At 37.5% G+C, this 24,110-nt stretch overlaps 1 protein-coding gene across 1 annotated transcript in view; it reads left to right on the top strand.

The window, feature by feature from the left end:
- The first annotated feature begins 13,744 nt into the window (after positions 1 to 13,744).
- Positions 13,745 to 24,110, top strand: part of LOC150107878 (GPI inositol-deacylase-like) — a 208,894-nt gene continuing 198,528 nt past the window's right edge. The window contains exon 1 of the mRNA XM_090415369.1: positions 13,745 to 14,453. Coding sequence (XP_090271495.1) covers positions 14,316 to 14,453 — 138 coding nt within the window. The 5' untranslated portion in view covers positions 13,745 to 14,315. The remainder of the gene's footprint in view (positions 14,454 to 24,110) is intronic.

The raw sequence follows: 24,110 nt of genomic DNA, 5'->3' as shown, positions 1-24,110 counted from the left end.
CCTGAGACCATCTTTGTCATCCGTCTTAGTATCTTTTCCACAGTTAATTTATCCCCTTCAAATCCTGGGGACCAAATCTGAGAACAATAATCCAAGTGTGGTCTGATCAGAAACTTATTCAACAGAATGATAACCCTCTTATCTCTGCAGGTCATTGTCATTCTCATTATTGCAGCAATCCTCGGTGTTACCTTCACCACCTTTGCAATATGTCCCCTAAATTTCAGGTTTCTATCAATCATCAACCCCAGATCTCTTGTCTCCCCAACTTCCTCCAGTATAACTCCTCCCATAGAGTATGCAGCATCCCATCGATGTTTCCCAAACCTGAAGACCTTACATTTTGCTGCATTAAACTGACACTCCCCCATTCATTTGCCCATCTATCTAGCTTATTCAAATCATCTTCCAGGGCTACCACATCTGCACTATTACTAATAATCCTTCCCAGCTTCACATCATCCGCTAACAACTGAATATCTCCTTGCAATCCGCTGGCAATGTCATTGATATAAAGGTTAAAGAATATAGGTCATAGTACTGAGCCCTATGGGACCCCACTTGTAACCTTCTGTCTCCTGGAAACTGCTCCACCATACACAACTCTCTGATACCTACCAGACAGCCAATCCTGAATCCAGTTGACCAATCTGACATCCAGACCCATCTGCTGCAACTTAAATATCAGCTTATCATGTGGCACCCTGTCAAATGCCTTCGCCAAGTCTAAGAAAATTGCAGTATATGCCTTTCCCTCATCTAATGTTCTTGTAACTTTATTATAAAAGGCTAGCATATTGCTAAAACAAGAGCGCCCTTTCACAAATCCATGTTGACTCTCACAGATAACATTATCCTCATCTGCCCAATTCTGTATACGGTCCCTCACTACTTTCTCCAAGATCTTAACAACTACTGATGACACACAGACTGGCATATAATTAGACACTTCCAGTCTGTTACCTCCCTTATGCAATGGCACTATCTTACCTTCCTTCCATTCCCTGGGCACCGCCGAAGCCAGACTTTCATTGAAAAGCCAGGTTAAAGACACTCTCATTTCCCTAGCACATTCTCTCAAAACTCGTGGTGAAATACCATCCAGTCCCAAACTTTTATTGACATCCAGAGTTCTCAGTATCTGAAACACTCTCTCCTCCTGTACCTCTAAACCTCGAACCAACTGTATACCTCTAGTATTAAAACTGACTCCTCCAGGATGAAATACTGCAATAAAGTGGTCAAGGAACAATTCCACTATGTCCTCTGCATCAGTCACTCTATTACCATTTTTATCCCATAATATCATTCTTCCACATTCATTTCGTCTCCTACTGGCCACATAGCTAAAAAATTCCCTAGGATTTTCTTTGGATCTTAGGGCCAATCTCCTCTCATATTCCAGTTTCGCTTTCCTTGCCACACTAGCCACTCTTCTGGCCTGTGTCTTATATTCTTCACGCATCCTCTCTTCGCCTGTCACCTTATATCTCTTCCATAGCCTCTTTTTCGCATGCAATTCCTGTTTAATATTGTTTGTTATCCACTTTACTCCAAATTGTGTCCTCTTCTTCACTCGTGGTATACAACTTACCATTGCTGCTAACAAATATTCTTTCACAATTTCCCACGCACTAACGATATCCCGGCCTTCCAATTCCTACCTCCATAAAACTTCCCGAAGTTGACGTCTAAGACTATTATAATCACCTGCATTATAATTCCACATAAGTTCCCGTCTCTTTGATACTCCAGCATGTCTATTCATTTTCCAAGTCAAAACCATATGACATGCTATCAAATACATGAAGACATCTCAAGCAACATAAACCAAACCTATGGTCACTTTTAGACAAAATGATAAATAATAATTTTAACAAGGCCTTTTCTATCAGCAAAAAAAGCCAAATTGAAAAATTCATCGCACTTTATAAAAACAGTTGTAAATCAAGATCCAATCTGCCAGATAACAAAGTAATCTTTAACATTTCTGACCACGTTTTATCTAAACCGTAAGTTAGTATACAAAAGAAAGGATTCAATTTTGCTATTGCCCCAGACCACATTCCTAAAGTGGACATCATATGTAACATAGAAAAGGCAGTTTCGTCATTACCTGAACTCATAGCAAATGATCTCAGACTGAAAGTGCCATCATTCTCTTATCTTCAAGAGCTCCAAACCAAAATATAATGCCTTTAGAAAAAAGAGCTATGTTTAGCTTCAAGAAAAATAGGGAAATTATCATCTTAAAAGCAGAGAATGGTAACTACAGTTGTTTTAAACACCAGAGATTATATGAAAAAGATCACGGACTTACTCTCTGACACATCTACCTATCGTGCATTAGATTCAGATCCCACAGGAAAAAATCACAATAAAACAAACAACTTGTTATATAATATGGACAGCTGGTCAATAGACCTAACACGAAGATTAAAGTCGCTACATCCACTAACGCCCTGACTATATGGCTCTCCGAAAGTGTACAAAAATGGAATATCTCTACGCCCTATAGTCGATGGAGTGAATTCTCACACATACTTATTATCGAAACATCTCGCCAGTCTCCTAAAGGCACACATCCGTAATTCGGATACCTACATAAAAAAATTTACAACATTTCGTTGATAAATAGAAGAACATCTCGATCTTTTAAACAGACTTTCTTGCATGCCTGGATGTAACATTCTTATTTACCAATGTTCCAGTAGAAGAAGTAATCAGCATTTTGATCTTACTTCTCTCCCCCCCCCGCACTGGTGCAGATCTCTTTATGGAGAAACTGGAAAATGACATTCTGTCTCATTTAGACCTTAACCCCCCCCCCAGTGTGGTGGAGGTACGTGGATGACATCTTTATCATATGGAAAAACACAGAAAAAGATCTTTTTGGCGAAACTTGTTCGTGTTTTTTTACTTTGTTTCAATTATTAAATTCATTCGGCCAATATACAATCCAGTTGATTATGTTAAGTTCTTGCATTAATTACTTGATTTGCACTCATTGTACTAAAATGATGCATGGGTTTACTTGATCCTTGGCCTATAGCAGCAATCTCAATCTCACATTAGATTGACTCAAAAGTACTGACATCTGACTAAAGACTCTTTCACTTGTTGGCTCAATTCTTCTTCTTCTTCTGTCATCAGCAGTATCATCCACCTCCTGTCCTATCTGCTGTATTCTTCCTGAAAATACAAAATCCACCACATTCTATCCCTGTAACTACACCATCTGCTGTTAGCCAAGTCCCACTAATGCGTATAAGTTTTGGTGAGCTTACACATTGCCAAAATTCCTGATATTTCTGATATTAGTATACTGTAGTTTCCATGTCAGCCCCAACCACCTTTACTTCCGGAATTGATTACCTTTTTCAATATTTTTTCTTGCGATACTAGATTCTGTATTTTTTTATCATTCTCACGTTCATCTGCTTCATAGGTGCCGTAATACACACTCGTCTGAATTTGGACTAATAATTGCTTTAGTTTTCCCGACTTTGTGCTTCCACACTCTCACTGAACAAAGCTTTAGAACCTAGCATGAGCATTGTACAAACCTTCGCTTCTATCAAACTCAGGCCACGGGCCCACCAACTGTATATCATTCCTTTTTTACAACCTGCATATTGATATATTAGACCCTGAGTCACACTTTTATGTCAGATATTTTGTTATTGCTGGAATAATCTTTTTAAGGGTTTAATAAACTCAGAATAAGTTAATCTCTTGCATTGGTGGAAAGGTCTTACCTTTGAGAGACTTAAACTTAATATTTTCATTCCCAAAATCAGAAGAATATACGCAATTTAGAGACATAACATCTTAGTTGTTTAAGTCATAATTTCAAAGCAGCAGCAGCAACATTAGCAAAGGTATAGATTTTTCCAGATCTTTCTAACGTTCATATCTATAAGTATTATATTTAATAATCAGAATAGCTATAATGCCAAGGTTGAAGTAATACAGAGCTTATAAATTTTACTTTATACAAATTGCCACAAGGTGCTTTGACCTTATTAAATAATAATCTCAGGATGAGAGAAAGATGTAGAAAGTTTTTTACCTTGGGTATACTATACGATAAAGATACTAAGCTTTATGAGCTTGGTTTTAATCCTTTTTCCCAAGAAAGCAAACACACAAGTAAGTTAAGTTTGCACCTGATCTATGTTCAGGTCTGAGGCAACTCGTAGTAAAGGTGGGGTAAGCTCTGATCACATTCCCTTAGTATCTCCCCTAATGCAAAGCACATCCCCTTGGTAAAAAAAACTTTCTACATCTTTCTCTTATCCTGAGATTTTTATTTAATAAGGTCAAAGGTCATTGTGTCAACTTGTATAGGTAAACTTTATAAGCTGTGCATTCAACCTTCGCATCTCTGGGTCTGGCTCCCACTGCTGAGACGTCAATAAAGGTCGAAACCGGTCCGGATATGGTCCTTTCCTTTAATGCCTAGCATAATACATCTCTGCAACGGGATGGGCTTTGCATTAGGGGAGATACTAAGGGAAAGTGATCAGCACCTGCTTACTTGCGAAAAAGGATTAAAACCAAGTTCATAAAATTGCTTGGCATCTTTAACATATATATATTCATATTTATATATACTGACTATAACCGAGACTAGAATAACAATTAAATTTATTCAAAACGCAACATGTTTCATCGGATTGTCCGACTTCTTCAGGCGTGAACATAGAAAGCAAATAAACACTATAAGAAACATCGTATCACTATAAAAACGACTATTATAAAATTCGATTAGTTTTGAACTGTAACTACAGTCCGTGTTGAAGTTCTATTGTTAAACAGTTGCGTGCGTCTGATTTCACGAGTGTGCCAATATCGGATAGCAGAGCTGCAATAGTTCGGTAGATTATAGCTAAGGTTATTATTTATGTGATGAGGGTCCATAGCAATTTCCTTAGACTCGACTATGCGACGCTCCATCTCGTCACGGCATATATGAAGGTTTGAGGTTGTTGTTCAGTTTATCTCATGTTGACGGCCTTCATCATTTGTGTTTACTAAAAACAGTACATGGCTTGACAGGGCACTTGTTCTAGTTCTTTTGTAGGCAATGTCCCTCTGGTGTTCTTCCAGACGTAGGAGGATGGATTTTTCTGTTTGGCCATAGTATTGCTTCCTGCAGTCACATGTGATTTTGTACACTCCTGGGAATTGTAGATGGTTGTCAGCTTGTTTGTGTTTGCTTAAATACAAACAAGCTTAGTTTAGGAAGAGTGGAGAAACAGGTTTTTATGTTGAACTTTCGTAAAATTCTTCTCAGTTTCGTGGAGGGCGAGCTGATAAATGGTAAGGAGATATAACCTTTGGGATTGTCTTGTGTTTCTGAGTTGTTTTGATGGCGGCGGTGTAGATGCTTATTAATAGTTTTCGACGAGTAGCCATTACTTTTGAAGGTTCTTTGTAGATGGTGTAGTTCATTTTTTAGATCTTCATCATCTGACATTACAGATCTGGCACGATGTGCTAGGGTTGAGATGATACCCACTTTCTGTGCAGGATAGTGATATGAGGACGCATGCAGGTATCTGTGTGTGTGTAGATTTTCTAAAGATTGAGATTTTAATAGAATCAGATGTCTTAGTAAGTCTTACGTCCAGGAAGGATATATATATATATATATATATATATATATATATATATATATATATATATATATATATATATATATATATATATATATATATATATATATATAAATCAGCTAACGCCTCTTTATTCCCGTATAGGGAGTAGAGGAGGCCATTTTAGCCCTTTCTAACTTTTCAGTGGGCAGTTCGATCTCTACTGGTAGCCCATCTGAGATAGCTGGCCCATGATTATCACTAATTAAGAGGGACGTACTGAAGAGATGGCTAACAAGTGCTACCATCTCGTAGTACTTAACCATATCACAATAATTTTAATGTCTGAAAATAGTGTGGGTTCTACTATACATTTTCTTGAGTTTACGGGAAAACTCGAGTTTCCGGGAGAAAATCGTTAGTCGGTCTCTTGCTCGTGTCAGAGCTCGACTAACTCCGGAGCTGTCCGAAAAAAGGCTTCATAAAGGTTCGGTGACTAGAATCGAACTCGTGACGCTCTTTCATCGGCAGTTTAGCGCTGAGGAGTGTAAACACCACTTTCACTGAGCTATTTGTAAAATAAATATTATTTTTTTACTGTGGCACACATGTGAATGTTTAATTATGGAAACTTCACAGGTTTAAATAATTTAGTATTACTGTTAAGTATCATGCTAAATTCTGGTTCAATTAACAGAATACCACATGGAAAACTATTACAAATTTCGGAGAAAATGGGAATGGGTATGAAACTGGTAGCATGGTTAAAGATGGGCTACTGGCAGACACTTGAGAGTAGTATATAGCTGGAATCTAGTAAAATGAGGGTAGCCAATGGAGTGCTCCAGGGTTCCGTACTAGGGCCACTACTCTTTAATTTGAATACTAATTATATGGGGAAACATTTAAGGCGAGATATTCTGTTGTTTTCTGATTACGCAAATGTGGGGATGCAATATTTTATAAAGGTGGTGTAGATATCCTGTTGGATTATTTTTAAATAAATTGACATTGTGGGAAAATTATAATAGTTATAAATTTAATTGCAAAATGTAAGGTTCTTCTTCTTCTGAAGTATTCTGTAATTGAGCAGGTTCTTCTTTTAGGAACAAAAATCTTTCTTCCACTCTTTTCTGTTCTGAGCCTTATCTTTCAAGGTTATGTACCTGTCTCCATTCAGCATGCTATCTAGCATTGTTTTCCTTACTCTTACTCTGATTCTTTTTTCCATCTATTTTTCCTTCGATGGCATCTCTGATGATTCCAATCCCACTCAGAATATGTTCGATCCAGTTTCCCTTTCTTCTTTTTATCTTCCTTAACAGACTTCTTTCTGCTTCTACTCTTCATTAGTCAAGACCTCTTCATTAGTTATTTTATCTGTTCACTTGATTTTTTATTCCATCCTTCTCCAAATCTACATCTCAAAGCTTTCCAAAATCTTAATTTCTTCTTTCTTCAATGTTCAAGTTTCAGCTGCATAGAGGGAAACACTCCACACATAACACTTTATTAGTATTTTCTTTAGGTTATTATCCATTTTGCTTCTGAATAAATTCCATTTTCTATTAAACAGATCTCTTCCTATCGCTATTCTTGCTTTATGTCACTTTTACATATTCCATCACTGCTAATAACACTTCCGAGATATACAAATGTCTTTTCTTGATTCAATTTTTCCCCATTTACTGATACAGGATTTCAGTAATCTATTCAGAAGATGTTGTAGTCCTGTTACAGTATTTGATAATAATACCTTGTCATTTGCATACTTTATTGCAAAAATCCGTTTACCTCCAATATTTATTCCTTCTTCCGAATTCTCGAGTGCTTCATTGCTTCGGAGTACATGTTAAATAAAATTGGTGACAGAGAACAGCCTTGTCTTACTCCTCGTCCAATGATACTTTGTTCTGTTGTACCATATATATCTCTCACAATGCCAGTTTGTCCCATATATAGTGTAATAATTAGCCTTCTGTCTTTCCAAACTATACCAATCTTTTCCATTACTTCCACCATCTGATCCCGTTTAACAAAGCCAAAAGCTTTCTCAAAATCTATATAACAGATATTAACCTCTTTATTCACTTCTAGACTTCTGTCACTTGCTATTCTTAACAGTACAATCGCATCGCTTGTTCCCCTACCCTTCCTGAAACCAAACTGATCTTCTCCAAGAAATTCTTCCACCTTCGATGCAATTCTTCGTGTTAAGATTCTCATAAGTATTTTTGATGTATGGGAAATGAGACTTATTATTATTATTATTATGGGCGACTCCAGGGAGTCCTTAGACTCATCGAGGGAGGAAATAAACATCATGTCCACACAACTATACGACATTCTCACAGTATCTATCATACCTTGCCTTGAACTCACTCACCGTCATAGCACCCACAACAGACTCTGCCAGTTTATTCCACTCATTTACCACTATAAAAGTAAAGAGCCCAGCTCTAACACCCTTGTAACCACACCCTTGTACAGCTTCCATAGGTGTCCCCTAGTTCTCCAACCACCAGCCCTGATCTCAAAAATATCCTTTGAATTAATTCTATAGAAACCCTTTAGCAATTTGAATGTCTCAATCATATCTCCTCTTCTCCACCTATCAACTAATTTCTACAACCCACAAATCTTCAACCTGTTCTCATAAGGTTCATTTCATAGACCTGCTATCATCTTGGTCACTCGCCTCTGGATCCTCTCCACTTCCTCCCCATCAAGAAGAAACCTAGGTGACCAAATCTGGGCACAGCAGTCGAGATGAGGTCTTATCAAGGCTCGGTAGTGATGTACAAAAAACTTGGTTGTCTCTTCTCGTCAAAGTATTTTTCAACAACCAAGTGAGTCGATGAGCTGATTTAGCCACTTTTGCAATGTTACCCCTAAACTCATCTCCCTATCCGCCAACACTCCCAAGTCCCTGACCTCATCAATCTCCTGGAGTACAGTTCCACCAATCTGGTATAATGCTGCTAATCTTTTCACCCCAAAATGCATAACCTTACATTTTGTCACATTAAATTGACATCCATTCTCCTTAGCCCAGAACTCCAATCTATCCAAGTTGTCCTGGAAGATTTTGACATCTTCTGCATTCACTATTGCCCTACCCAACTTTGCATCATCAGCGAACAAATGAACTTTTCCTCTTAGATCCTACCATATATCGTTAATGAACAAATTAAACAGCAGTAGTCCAAGAACAGAGTACTGTGGTACACCTATAGTCACAGGCCGTCTTTTGGACTCTACACCTGAATAAACTACTCTCTGATATCTCTCCATCAACCACCCACCTATCCATCTCACCAACCCTATATCCATTCCCATATGTTGTAGTTTACGGATTAGAATTCCATGTGGTATCCTGTCAAATGCCTTAGCCAGATCCAGAATATCATAAACCCATCACTCTTATCCAGTTCGGCTGTCACAGTGTTATAAAACTTGAGCAAGTTACTGAGGCATGATTTACCCTTCACAAAGCCATGCTGTCCCCCATACAGTATCCCATTTTCATCAATCCATTCCTGTGTTTTTCTCTTGACTACTTTCTCCAATTCCTTGATAACGACTCCTGACATGCTGATTGGTCGGCAACAGTAGTCTTGGAACCTCCTTTATGCAGTGGATCTATTTTCCCTTCTTTCCACACCTTCGGAACTAAACCAGACCAGAGACTCAGATTAAACGACATGGTCAAGGGTACTGATAATTCTTTAGCCGCTTCATGTAAGTCCCGTGGCTGTATACCATCCAATCTCACAGATGTGTTCACAGTAAGGTTCTGTAATAGACTATTCACCTCCACTTCATTCATCACAATTCCCGTATAAACTAATGTTTCCTTCATTTTGTCAATGTCACCACCTGGATGATATACTCTTGCAAAGTGCTCACACAGTAATTCTAGCATATCGACTGATTCAGTGACCTCCTTACCATCATCATTCCTTAAAATCATTTTGACGTGTTTTTTTTTTTTTTTTTTTTTTTTGCTTGCAGCATATTGAAAGAACTGTTTGGGGTTCTCTTTAGCTTGCAGCTAGTTTACTTTCATAATTCGCTTTTGCTTTTTTTTACCACACTCGTACCCTTCTGGCCTGCGCTTTATACCGTTCGTGTGCCTGCCAGTCACCTCTTGCTTTAAATTCCCTCGACAGTTGTTTCTTTTTTTGCAGCTCAAGTCTTAATGATGTTATTCATTCATTTAACCCCTACTTGTTTTACTATTCGGACCCTAGGTATATAATCAGCCATAACCTCCTGTAAATACTCCTTGACCACTTTCCATGCTCTATCGGCATCCAGCCCTTGCAGTTTTACATGCCATGGCACTGATCCAAGCAATCCCCAATGTTTGTCATACTTGCCAGCATGGTAATTCCACATATACCCTGTCTTAATCGAAAATTTCACACCTTCAGCCACCTCCCACGTCTTATGATCACTCTCATCAATAGGTGGCAACATCGTCATATTCATTAAAGTCAAATTCTCAGATGCTATTACGAGGTCAAGCGCTCTCAAACCCCTAGTATTTTCTATTACATGCTGTCTCAGATAATTATCCCTTAATAATTGAATAAAATCTATTTCCTTCCTCACACGTGTCCTCTCCTCCTTCCAATCAATGTTACCATGGTTGAAATCCCCCATAATATTACCCTCCTTCCACTCATTTCATCAAATTGTTTATGCATACTATATCCATCATCTATTCCATCACCTGCACTATAGCAGCACCCAACTGTATATTTTCTTCTGCCAGTCTCAATCTCACACCAAATAGCCTCAAACGAGCTCTTTTCACTATCCTTCGATACAATTCCTTGCCTGTAGTTCATCATCTATCATCAATAACACTCCTTCCCCCATTTTATTCTTTCTGTCCCTCCTAAACAAACTATAACCTACACATTATATCCCACTAACTATATCATCTTCCGTCATCCATGTTTCACTTATGCCAATAACCTGTGGTCAGAAAGAGCCAATCAAGACCAAAAATGCTTCCTTCTTGTTCCTAATACTCCTGGCATTAGTATACATGAAATGCAGAGGTCCCTTTGTCCCAACCCCTATCTTGATGCGTTATTCTAACTGTCCCATTCCTATTTCTTGTCCTTAGTACTGGCTGGGGTACATTATATACAGTCCTACACTCAACTGTCTCAGTGATGTCTGCATATCCACCCCCCCCTCCTTGGTAGTTCTAGTTTCCCTGGTTTTGCACATCCATTTTCACTTCATTCAGCAACACGCTTTCCAGTCTACACACACCAAATCCATTCTAATGCAGGCCATCCATCTTGTATAAATCCTTTCTCCCATCAAACTAATTCCACACGTCCAAGAACTCCACACTACACCGTCTGCATAACCTACGCATAAAGTCATTTGCGATTATGGCCCACCTTCTAAACTCCTCTCTGTCGTACCGCGGACCAGATTAACCATCCCAACTCTTATTGTTCTGAAATCCTTGCAGTTCACTGCATTACTTTTCTTTGGTACATGTATAAATATTAAGGTCATGAAATCCCTTGGTAATTCTCCTTTGTTATAAATTTAATTTATTATTTTGGTTATTTCTTCAGAAGTTGTTGCAGGAATTCCTTCTTTAATCTATTTAATCTATTCCTTCTGCCTTTCCACATTTTAGTTTTTATTGGCCATTTCTACTTCTGTTTTCAAAATCTCTGGGCCTAGATCATGTTCATTTACCTTCTTTATATCTTCTAATGGTAACTCCTTTGGTCTATTTTGCTTGTCATATAGATCTTCAATGTATTCCTTCCATCTCATTTGGATTTTATCTTGTTCAGTTATGATTTCTCCATTCTTATTTTCTATGCCTATAGCTCGAATTCCATTTCTCTTGTGATTCATGCTTCTTGCTTTTTCATACAAAAGATCAACCCCCCCCCCACTCTCTCATAATTTTCAATTTCTTCACATTGTTTTTTAAGTCAATCTTCTCTACTCCTTTCTGCTCCCTTCTCAATTTGTCATTCAGTTTTTTTCTATATTGTATTTTCCCTTCTGGGGTGTCTTTATTTTTCCATTTTCTTCTTTCTATGTAAGTTATACACATGATAAATTTATATACTATGTGTCACATTGATAGTACTGGATTGCAGGATATAAACGAGGCTAGGGTTTCGGAGGTAATGGTGGAACAGAGAATTGAAGTTCCGAGGACCTATAAAGGTTGGTAAAATAGCTCAAAGAATTACGTGGAAGTTGAAAAAGACACGAGAAGTAAAGAGGTTATTATTCTTATTTATACGTGTATGATCGAGGCTTATCTTGACTACTGTGAGCATATTTGGTTATCTGGGTAACATGGGAATCAGGAGGTGGTGGATAGGATTCCGAGAACAAGCTGGTGACAGGTACGTGGGCTGCTCACTATAGGCAGTGGCAGAGCCAGAGGGGGGGGGGAAGGGCCCTGTACCCAAAGAAAAAGGAAAAAAAAAAGACACTAGAAAATTTTCCGAAAATTTATTCCTAATTAAAATTCATTATTTTTTTTTTTATGTTGTATCGTGTCTTCTATTTCTATACTATTTATGAATTAGCGATCATTGCAGATGCTCAGCATAGGTCGTATGCGATGCGCAGTGGGTATTCTCAAGTCGTCTACTCAACGCGGGTCACCCCACCCCAAGATTAAATCCTGAGTGCTCTACTGTTGTTGTTGTCCTGTCATTTGAAGAGTCTTAGATGTTTCCATGTGCTCTTTGAACTGCTTTGGCCATGTCAATGATTTTATTGTATAGAGCTATGTTCAGGATTAGGTCTTATGTTCAGGTCTGTTCCTTGCAAGACTGCTGCAATTGCTGGCCAGGTAAAAATGTGAGTGGGTGTCAGTTCAGTATTAGGGCAGTTGTTGCAGTTTTTATATGTTCGCTACTGACTATAGAGATAAGCTAAACAGTATGGGTTTGGAAGTTTAGTTCATAGGTGGGAAAGAGGTTAAATAATAAAAACCTGTGCGTTATTAAAGAGATTCTATAAGATTGACACAAAGGATATGTTTGAATACATGGCGAGTAGAGAGAGAGAAAAGAACTCAAGTCACTCATTGCCGGCAAAGGTTGGTCGATTGGTAGAGCCTCTGCTACTAATGGCTCAGTTAAGTAAGTTTGAGCGCGGTTAGTAGTTGGAAGGGGCACAATCGTTCGATGCTGTTGGCACACTCTCCCTCAATGAGTCTTTGGACTCCCTGGAGGTGTCAAATAATAATAAAAATAATAATAGATGTTGTGTAAGGGCAGCAGCGTAGTTAGAGCTGTTACGTCCCGAGCGGTCCCTGAGTTTGCCGCCCCTCTCAATACACATGAAAAATACTACAAAAAGTCAAAACGACATATAGGGAAATAAATTAAAACACTATGCTTAGTTTTGAAATAAAACTTTAATTTCAACATTCTCAAATGTTATTTTACTTGCTTTTCTGTTAGCAAAATCGTCGACGACATTCGCGAAGTCTATTTCATAGTAATGTAGGTAATTCTTAATCAAATTTTATTTAGAAAAACTCCTCTCACAACTAGCAATCCTTACAGCAATTGTGAGGAAATTCGTATTAGTATTACAATATTGGGAACTGAGTTCTTGAGACTGTATTTTAGAATTAACTGCAGAAGTTCAAAAAGGTTCAAAGTGTCACCAGGGGAGTTCCCCCCCCCCCCCCCAGCTACGCCACTGTGTAAGGGTCTGGTTAGTAAGGGTGTGTGGACTAGATTTTTATTCGGAAAGTGGTGAGTAGAATGTGTTGCCAGATTTAGTTTTCGAGTTCCGTGCCAGTGAATGAATTTACGATGAGGTTATGATAGATATTGCGTGTTCTGACGAGTCTACTGACTTTATGAGATACTACTAATAGTAATATGGAGATAATAATAGATGGTGAGTTAGCCGATCTCATACGGAGGTAGCAGAGTTTTTTCTCCCGGAAACACGGGTTTTTCATCCCGCATACATACAAATCGGCCCTTCAGAACACACGCAATTTACAGACAAAAATTACTAGTTGTGGTGGTGTTGGAGGTGGGCGGTAGATGGCGTTGATTCGTAGTAGAGGTAAGGTGTAGAGACAGTTGAAGATGTCCTCCCGCGATGCGTTTTCGGACTCCTTGGAGGTATCAGGAATAATAATAATAATAGAAGAGAAAAAAAATTAAAAGACCAAAACTCCAAAAAACTCGCTTCCCTATTCTAATAATTAAGCGCAAGTCCAAATCTCTCATTAGAGGGCTGTCTTGTGTGAAATGGGGATTGATGTCACGTTCTTGTGGTTAATGTATTTTTAAAGCTAAGTAACTATTCTTTTAACAACCAGTACTTATTCAAGAGGTATTAAAGTTTTCACGTTTTTTCGAATGCCCTCACAAAAATTCTTGATCACGTTTTTTCTTGCGCCGATGAAGTCACGTTAAACTGAGTTTCATCATTATGGAATGTGTGTGACATATCATCGCTTGGTGTAATGTGGCGGTTTTCTTTTGGTTTAAAAATTACTAATTACTAAACGTAAATATCTGTTTTGCCAATGACACCGCTTATTTGAAAGTCATTACAAATGTTCAGTGTTCATAAAAATTCTTTTGACATTCTCCACAGTTGAAGACTGTAGCTGTAGGTTACCAACTTGTATCCGGCGTGTGTACGGATCACAAGTGAAATTTGGAAAGCATCATGGAATTGCCGAAGATGAAATCTACCATTTATGTGTTATCGTTTTTGCTATCAATGATTGGATTATTCAATTATCTTACGAACTTTGAAGAAAACAAATGCGAAATGACATATATGTTTGAATACCCGGAATACATAGTAAGTCTTACATAATATATTTCGTTTATTTGTTAAGGTTTTTATTTGATGTGATATTTTAGAGAAATCTTGTTTGGTGGATTTGGGATTTATATAGCGTTTGGAAGAGGATAACATACGCATGCTGTGACTCTTAAGCCAAAAAGGTCCTGGAATGATATTACAATATTATCATCTGCCTAAAATTTGACCTATAATTTCAGTTGTAGTTGAAATTTTGAGTTACTTTTATAAAATAGAGATATTCAACAGGACCCAGCTTGCCTTATATTCACTAAGTCCAGTTAATAAAATACACGGAGCACTTTGAAAAGAATGAAAAAGTCCCCAAAATGTCCCCCCCCTCTTCCTTTTCTCATCTTCTGCAGACACCTCTGTAAATGTTCATTCATCTAATTTTGACCAAATTTGGAATCCTGTCATTTCTTACATTGTTTTATGCATGTATGAGAATTTCAGCATAACTAAGGAGGGAGGAGAAGTTTCATGGTGTCCATTGCAGACACCTCTACATATGTATCTTTGAAGGACATGATTGCCCAACCAGTCCAATCACATATGGAATATAGCTTGTTTTAAACATTGCATAAAGTTCTCTGAGAAGATCAGCTTGAACTTAAGATGTGTTATCCTCTGTAGATGCTTCTAGATGTTGCATTACAGATTTTTATTTTTATTTTTAAAGTTTCCCCATGGATGAAAAGTGAACACGTAATACATCATTACTGTGGATGGTAATAATGTATTACCATATTAATACATCATTACCATCCACAGTAATGAAAAAAAAACTAAAAAAAGTTTATTTTTTAGCTACTCCAGAAGCTATGCATTAGAGATCACATAAAACTTTTCAAGCAAATTCAGTCCTTCAGTTAGCAGGGACAGTAGTCTCACAAAAGGTGATGAGATTCATCTCCTGCCTAGCAAACAGTTACAAACATCACAAACAATCACAGTGTCTGGGATCAAAGAGGATGAATTTCTTGTTTTTCAGGGACAGCTACTTCAGGCACTATCTAACAGAGGGTACATGGAGATAAAAGGTTTCAGATTTGATTATCTCATCACAAGATATTAGCGGAAATGAGGTGTTAAATCTCCCTCCAGTTAGTTAAGGTGACCACGAAATGATTACTTGGGTGGCGGCCAGCCATATGAGGACTTCTGTGAGAAATGGATATACGTGGAACTATAGGGCTAGTGATTATGACATAGAAATGAAGAATTGGATGGAAAGGAGATCAGTACTGCTTGGGACCTGTTCAGCAACTGTCTGTCAGAGGCAATGTCTGATTGCATTCTCAACATCAAGGCATGAAATGGATGAATAAAGAAACATGCAATTTGGAAGAAAAAGTCATTATGGAAACAGCACAGGATAAGTGGTAATAGTCAGCTGCATAAGAAGAACAAAGTGAGTTACCTTTGATTACTTTGATTAGTAAGGGTAGCAAAAGCCTGCAGTATGAGCAGAATTTATCTAATGAAGCCAAGAGAGGTTTTTTCCTTTCTTCTCAATGTGTGGGACAATAAAATAGAGAAAGAGAGAGAATAATTATGGAAGGTTGATACTACTTGGAGAAAATGGTAGAATAATAACCACTGAGGAAAACATAATAGAGATGTTAAATTAGCAGTTCATAAAGGTATTTCCTCCTTGTGAAAGTAACATCATTCAGAACTTGGAGTGAATGGAGAGGAAGGAGGAATTGAGTGAACTTGATGTCAATAAAGCCGGAAGATTTCATGGTATATCATTGCATGTCTTGAGGGAGTTAACAACAGCTTTAACTTACCTCTTTAACATGAGTCTTAGATTTGCTCAAGTTCCAAAGGAGTGAAAAGAGGGCAAAAAATCATTCTGCTTCATAATCAGGTGATAAGACTAAGGTTTCAATTTACATTTCATTTTTTCTGTCTGGAGTTGTGATAAAGGTGTTAGATATTCTAGTCATGAACTGGATTCAGAATTGGATTGATGGTAATATTTTCTTTGATGGGCAGCATGGGTTTTCTAAAGGTAGATTGCATTTTAGTAATCTTCTTGCATACTATAACAAGGTGATAGGTGCATTGGACAAATGGGATGCATACACAGTGGTATATTACAATTTGCTAAAGCTTTTGCTAAAGTGGAACAGATAGGTTGAATAGTAGATTGGTTCACACTGGATTGAAGATTGACTGTCTGATAGTTATCAGCAAGTTGTGTATAGGGGAGTGATATCCGAGAAGAGGAGAGTCTATTTTTGGACCTTCACTGTTTAATTTGTATGTAAATGATACTGGTTGAATGATGAAGTGCTTGATGAATTCACTATGTTTGTAATATTACTCTTTCTGACATTGCTTATGGTTTTCTCTAAAGAATTCAGTACATACCCCCCTCCCCCCCCAAGAAAAATAAAACACTGGAATTGAAATTTTGTAGAGAATGTTTCAAATTATATTCAGCTGATTTTGACCAAATTGGGAATAATCTTCACAACACTGCACTCTGTTTTAAGCAGTGGAGTACAGTGTTGTAAAGGAGGGAGGAGACAGTATAATATCACAGGCATGGCTACAGTTTACATCATTTGGCCAGTTTAGATAGTTTATCCCACTTCATCTGAAAGAAAAAAAAAAGTAGGTAATGTTGGTAAAGGAGGTAAGGTACTCTAACCACTCGGCCAGCCAGGCTGGCCGAGTGGTTAGAGTACCTTACCTCCTTTACCAACATTACCTTACCTCCTGCCAAAATGTTGTGGGTTTGAATCCCGCCATGGGCATGGATGTTTGTGATTGTCTCTGGAAAAAATAGTGGTGGTGGTTGATGGTAGATGGCATTGGTGTAGTTGCGGTCAGTTGGTGGATTGAGTGGTGAAGACAGAGTTATAGAGCAGGTGCCCTCCCTTGAGGTGTCAAATAATAATAATGTTTCACTCTACCTCTAATCTTTGGAATAGCCTTACTTGCACACTTTTTCCCAAGGACTGACTTCACAGGCTTATTTCTTCTTGACTATTTGTCCATATGGGACACTTTTGGGCAATAGGTTTTACAACCTCTCATGTTGTTTTCCTATTAAAAAAAAAAAAAAGAGGGGGTGACATGATTCAGATGTTATGTCTCCCATCTTCTATTTGAGGTGTTTACTAGATAGAAATTGGGGAGGATTGATAATAAGCGTTAAAGGAACAAGCAAGAATCATGTTATTTGCAGGGAGGAGTGTTGTGTATGTGTGGAATGATGAATTGCCTGAGGTGGCGAGAATGCAGACTAAGTGTAGTAAATAGATGGTCATCTAAATGGACTCACTTGATGAAAGTCATCATGTGCTTTGAAAGTCTTCTGGGTAATAATAATATAGCAATGCTTGGCAGCAGTGTATAATATTAAGTTAAATGGGATTATTCACAGAATAGTTGTAAATATAAAACACTGGATGAACAGAAGACATTCTATGAATTCTTCGTTGTGGTTATTGCACAGAATTGATGTGAATACGCTCTTGAATGTGACACTTATTAACTTAGTATCTCTGATTCATTGCATCTAGAGACTGAGCATAGCAGTTCAGGCTATAGAGAATACAACTGAAGACAAGATTTAATGAGAATATTGTGAACTTTTCACTTTATACAATAATCTGTTTGGGTAAGAGACACTTCAGTTCAAATCCCATCTCTAATGAGAACTTTATTAGGCCTTATCAAATTCTTTTGACATGGTTGGTTAACTTAGTCCTGTCAATCATATGACAGGAGTTGTTTCTCTTGAAGCTACTCAGATTTTTCTTTCTTGAAAATATGAGGTTGTCCTGCGAACACATGCATTTTAATGAGAAGTTTTAATTACAGTGAGATTTAACATTATTGAACTTTTGTAACATCTTGAGTAGGTTTATCAAGATGATTTCTATATCTTGAATTTTCTTTGTTCTCTGATTTAGCAAGCAGATTTTTTTGCATAGCATGATTATATATGGCTATGAAAATAAGTACACCTGGGGAGGGTTGATAATGAATTGCCTGAAAAAGTTGATGCATTTTTTTTTTTTTTGTATGTGTGTTTAGCATTGCAATTTTGAGAAAACAAAAATGGAACTAATTATAAGTATGGAAATGATCTGAGACAGTCATTTAAAGACGCTGCAAAATTTACTAATGTTTGTAGCAGAGTAACTTCACTTTCACAACAGTTAATCTATAGCTGTTCTTATGGTGCTGTAGGCATATAATTTTGTTTTGCCATTAAATGATTTTAATAAATTATTTAAATTAAGAATCATTTGTCATTTAACAGTTCTTTATTCCAGAATTAGAATTAGTTTTTGCATTAAAATAGTGTTTGTAAATGTGTTGGTCTGGTTTAATTAGGATTGGTAGATGTTTGGAAATTGGAGAGAAGAGGCATTTGTATTCATTTTAATACTTTACACATCAGTAAAAGGTACAATATTGAAGGGTATCGTATTGAAAGATAAGATACAAATAAACAATTAATGTCATCATTTTTCACTTATATGTAAATATCAGTATTTTTTTTTTAAAGTAAACATACAGCTGAATCTCTATTATGAAAATTTCAAGATATGAATATTTTGTGTTTGCAAACGTAGTATAGAAATAAATGCACCCCCCCTCCACCTCAATTCATTTAATGTTGCATGAAGTTCTTGGATACAGTAATCTACCATTTATCTGTTAATCAGAATTTGCTGTTCTCATAAATGAAGTATAATTACATGTTGCTCTACCAGAAATCAGTTGACATACAAGGATTTGTTAATTAAAGGGTCATTGTTCATTGGATAAATGGTTGGATAAACCATAGATTACTGTATTTTATGATGTGCAACAGAAGATGTTCACTTTAGTAATTCTCTCTCTTTTCTGTGCCACTTCAAAAACTAGTTGATAGACGTATGAGAGGTGATATGATAGAGGAGATATTTTGCACTCATTAAACTGATCTGCCAAAACATTTCCTGCTTATCATCCTCTGTGTTTCCTGTCCTATAGCAACATCCTAGTAAATAATTTATCCTACCCACCTAAACATCACACCATACACTTTGAAAACTATTAGTGCATTTCTTTCCAAATTTTTCACTCTGAGAGGACTCAACTCATCACATAAGTATCATTCAATCACCTCCATCTGCATCTCTCCCTTTGTTTCCCCCAGCATTCTCCTTTGTGTTCCCACTTATCTGCTTTCCTCTCATCTTACTTTCCTTTACTCTTGTATTGTCATGACTTTTTCTCATTCTCTGATTCGCCCATTCTTTCTCCGTCTCTCATTCCCATAACTTTCTCTTGCACTCACTTTTTGTTCATCTCATATCAGTCAGCCTTTCCATCTTCTAATCTCTCTCTCTCTCTCTCTTCACACAACTCAACTCATTTTTCATATCTACCACTTCCTCTCTCAGATCTCTCTCTCTCCTTCTGAGCATCCTATCTTCACTCTTCATTGACACAGTTGACACTGTTCTTCAGATCTTTCATGTCTCCAGTCACACTACATAATATCAAGTCTGCCACCTGAAATTCATTTTTCTCCCACTTGAATATTCTGTTTATAACTCTCCCCAAGCAAACACACATTTTCCTAGTACCACTCTTTAACTGAAATCTGAGATATCTGAAAGACTTATATCGATATCACCCAGCTCCCCCCCTCTCCTACACACTGTCTTTGTTTCATGCAAATATGCTCTTCTCTATTTCTTACCTGTGTCATTTTTAAATGATGGGAAGTGTACATGCCATAAGCAAAGTATGCTACAAATCCTGTATTATATCTGAAAAAAATGTAATTTATAAATGGTGGCAGCGCTTGGGTAATAACGATGCAATAAGCTTAGGTATGTCAACTCCATAATTGAAAGAACAGAACTATACAATACACAAATAATACACTAAGTAATATACTGAAAAAGTGCTTCAAACTGACTTACAAACAAGCCACATTCAGTCACAACTAAATCCGATTAAAATTTATGCTGAAGTTATAATACAGTATATCATTAATAATTAATATCCAAACTTTTTTTTTTCCCTTAGACTGTATGTCAGAGGAGATTGAACTGTTCCCTTTCCATATATTATTATTATCTGAGACCACCAGGGAGTGAAAGATTCATTGAAGAAAGGTATGCATAACCCAAAACAGACGTCATATCTTCCCTTAAAATCATTCACAATTTCAAGAGGCAAACTGTTCCACTCCTACACTGCTGTGTGGAAAAAAATCTAGCTCTTATCCATTTCTTAACTGCAAACAAACTAAACTTTTGTGAGTGTTTTATGTTTCTTCCTCACTTTCCATATAACTGTTTCATCAGACATTATCATATAACACCCATTAAGAAGTTTATAGACATCTGTCATATTACCCTTTTTCTTGAGTTTGTTAACTAGTTTGTAGTCCACATACTCTGCCTATACTCATAATTTGTCTGGCACAGATAATTTGAAAAGTGAGAAATATGCAGTGAGAGAAGATATGGAAGAGTTCATTCATAGTTATGAAAAGAGTTGTTAGTGGAAATAAAGATTGTGAGTCTCCTGCCTCGGTATGATAGGACAGAACCGAAAAGAAGGGCCATAATTATCAGTGAGAAAATTGTGCAGGAGGAATGGTGTGCAGTTGATGTATGGAATGAATTTAATGGACAAAATGACTTATATATGCCTGACAGACTATATTTAAATGGTTTTGGAGTTAGATGTTTGGAGAAAGTTGTTTAGTGAGAGTGTGATGGTTCAAAACCAGGGAAATTAGAGATATTAGGAAGGATGAAATCAAGCATGTATCTGGCTACCCCTGCAATAAATGAGCATGTGTACAGTAATGATTTTGTAATGCCAAATGAAATTTCACAGGTTTCCAACTTTAATACATTGGTTATGATATTACACAAGTGTAATTATGGGTACAAAGGGATGTTGAAATGCATGTACACAAATGCAAGACGTATCAGGAATAAGGGTGAGGAGTTTTTGGCATTAGTCAGCTTGACTTGGCCAAAACTTATAGGCATCAGTGAGACCTGGTTAACTGAAAATGACATAGTTGTAGGGATAGAATGTAAAGGGTATTATATTTTCAGGGAAGATAGAGGGAACAGGACAGGAGGGGGATATTGTTGATGATAAATGAAGAATTACAACCCAACAAAATTAGAAATTAGAGGATTTTAGATCTTGGGGGGGGGGGGTTGTTCATTTAAGGCTGTCTGGTGTGAGATAGAAGAAAATAGGAGAAGATACTTTGTTGGATGGTTCTATAGAGTAGGGGGTCCACAGGAAGATATAGGTGTCATGTATCAACAAATTAACATGAGTGTAGGCTGAACAGTTATTATGGGATACTTTACTATGGGAACATCAATCGGAAAGAGGAAAGTGGACAGCAAGATGGAAGTGGGATTTGTACAGTTGCTAAGGGATAATTACATGAAACAACATGTTATACAAGGGGTGGGTTTGAGAGACGATGTATCCATAATCAAGGCAGACACTCTGCCTCCAATTGGGAGAGTGTTCTGGGAAGTTGCCAAAAACACATGGAGTTCTCTGTCAAAAAAAGGGATTAATGTTAAACTAACAGCCGGCCTGGTTGGCTGAGTGGTTAGCGTATCTGCTCTCCAACCAAAAGGCTGCAGATTCGAATCCCACTGTGGGCACGGATATTTGTGATTGTCTGAAAATACTAGTGATAATGGTTGGTGGTAGATGGTATTGTTGTAGTTGGTGAGTTGAGTGGTGGAGACAGAGTTATAGAGTAGGTGCCCTCCCTCTAGTCTTTGGACTCCCTGGAGGTGTCATGTAATGATAATAATAACTACACAGTTGGTGATTATGAGAGACTCGGGAGTCATCTTGGAGCAGTGCAGTGGCTTGAGAAGCTTCAAGGAAAGAATGTTAGTGGCATGACATGGTCAGAAATTGCTTCAGAGTAGCAATATCAGACTGCATACCCAAGGTCAGGAGTTAAACCAAATGTGAATTAAGTGGATGAGTAGAGGTATACAGCGGTGGCAAAAAAAAAAAAAAAAAAAAAAAGAAAAACATAGAGCAGTACAAAATGCAAGCAAGAAAGGTGACTAGTATGGTAAGGAAGGTCACATCAGACTATGAGAGAGAATTAACCAAACAGGCCAAAGTAAACCCAAAAGATTTTTTTTTGTTATGTAGCAAGTAAAAGTAAAAATGAGTGTTAGGATGACTTTAAATGGTGCTCATGGTACTGAACCAAAAGAAATTGTTGAGTTGCTGAGTGATCATTTTACAAAGGTGTATCATTATCACCAGGTGGTTTACAGTTGCAAAAGTTGCAGAGATGCATATCAACATTAAGATTGATGAACAGGAAGTGCTCACCTATTGAGCACTTCCTGTATTCACACTTCCTGTATCCACTTCCACAGCTGTATTCACATTCAAATATGAATGTGAATACAGCTGTGGGACTGGATGGTATATCATCCCATATATACTACATGAATGTGCAAGAGAATTGGCATTGCCTCTGACGAAGTTGTTCAGTCTAAGTTCTCAGCTCTGGCAGGGTTCCAAGGGAGTGGAAGGAGGTTAAAGCACCATTGCATAAAAGTGGATCTCAGACAGCGGTAGCAACTTACAGATCAGTTAATATATCAGGAGTGGTTTGTTAAAGTATTGGAAAAGTTGATGAAAGGTAAAATACAACAGTGGATGAATAGGGATGTGATACTCTATAGTGGGCAGCATGGCTTCGTAAAGGGTAGGTCATCTCTTAGTAACTTTTTTTTTTTTATGTAGGGCCCATACACAGGAGGTTGGTTGGTCAACCTATAGTACATTAGTACTGTGTATGGGTTGGGAAAGGAGGAATTTGTTTACATTTGATTTGAATGACTTTAAATTGTATTTCTCCATAACACAGTAGGTGGGAGACTGTTCCACAGTGCAGTAGTTGCAGGGATGAAGGAAGAGGAAAAGAAACTTGTTCTATTTGTTTCTAGGTGTTCTGTGAAGGATGTTGTGCAGCAGCTGCACGTGTTCCAATGAGCTTTGTACTGCGTGGAGGAATTATTGATGTTATTTTGGATGAGCATTTCCCATGGAAATATTTATAGAATATACATACTGCAGAGACCATATGTCTGTGTGAAAGTGGGGGAGAGAGTTGGTAAGGGATGGATCATTGATAAGTGTAATTGCTCTCCTCTGTATATTGAGTCGAGCATTTTGAGAGAGCTTTTAGGGGGTCCCACCCCATATTTGGGAGCAGTATTCAATAGCTGGGCAGATTTGTGATTTGTATAATGTTAGTAGCTGTTTGGGGGTGAAGTAACGTCTTGAGCGAAAGAGAAATCCTAGTTTTTTTGAGGCTGAGGATGCAGTGGTTGTGATATGTTTATGCCAGGAGAGGATTGATGTGAGGGTGATTCCAAGAAGCGAGATCTCAGACTGTCGGGAAATTTGGGTATCGTTAAAAAGGATACTGGGAAAAAATGGTTCCTTTTTATGAGAAATTATACAGAACTGGGTTTTATTGTCATTGAAATTTATGAGGTTATCCGAATCCCATTGTGGGATGGCCTAGAGATCGGAGTTGAGAGTGGTGGTGGTGGTTGAGGTGAGTTGTGAGGAGTAAGGCTTATCAAATGCAAGCAA

This window comes from Typopeltis vanoorti, chromosome 3 (assembly GCF_054136105.1).
Source record: "Typopeltis vanoorti isolate ZY-2024b chromosome 3, IOZ_Tvanoo_1.0, whole genome shotgun sequence".
NCBI classification, from domain to species: Eukaryota; Metazoa; Arthropoda; class Arachnida; order Uropygi; family Thelyphonidae; genus Typopeltis; species Typopeltis vanoorti.
Note: the sequence above shows the minus strand (reverse complement) of the source record. Positions and strands in the feature narration are given on the sequence as shown.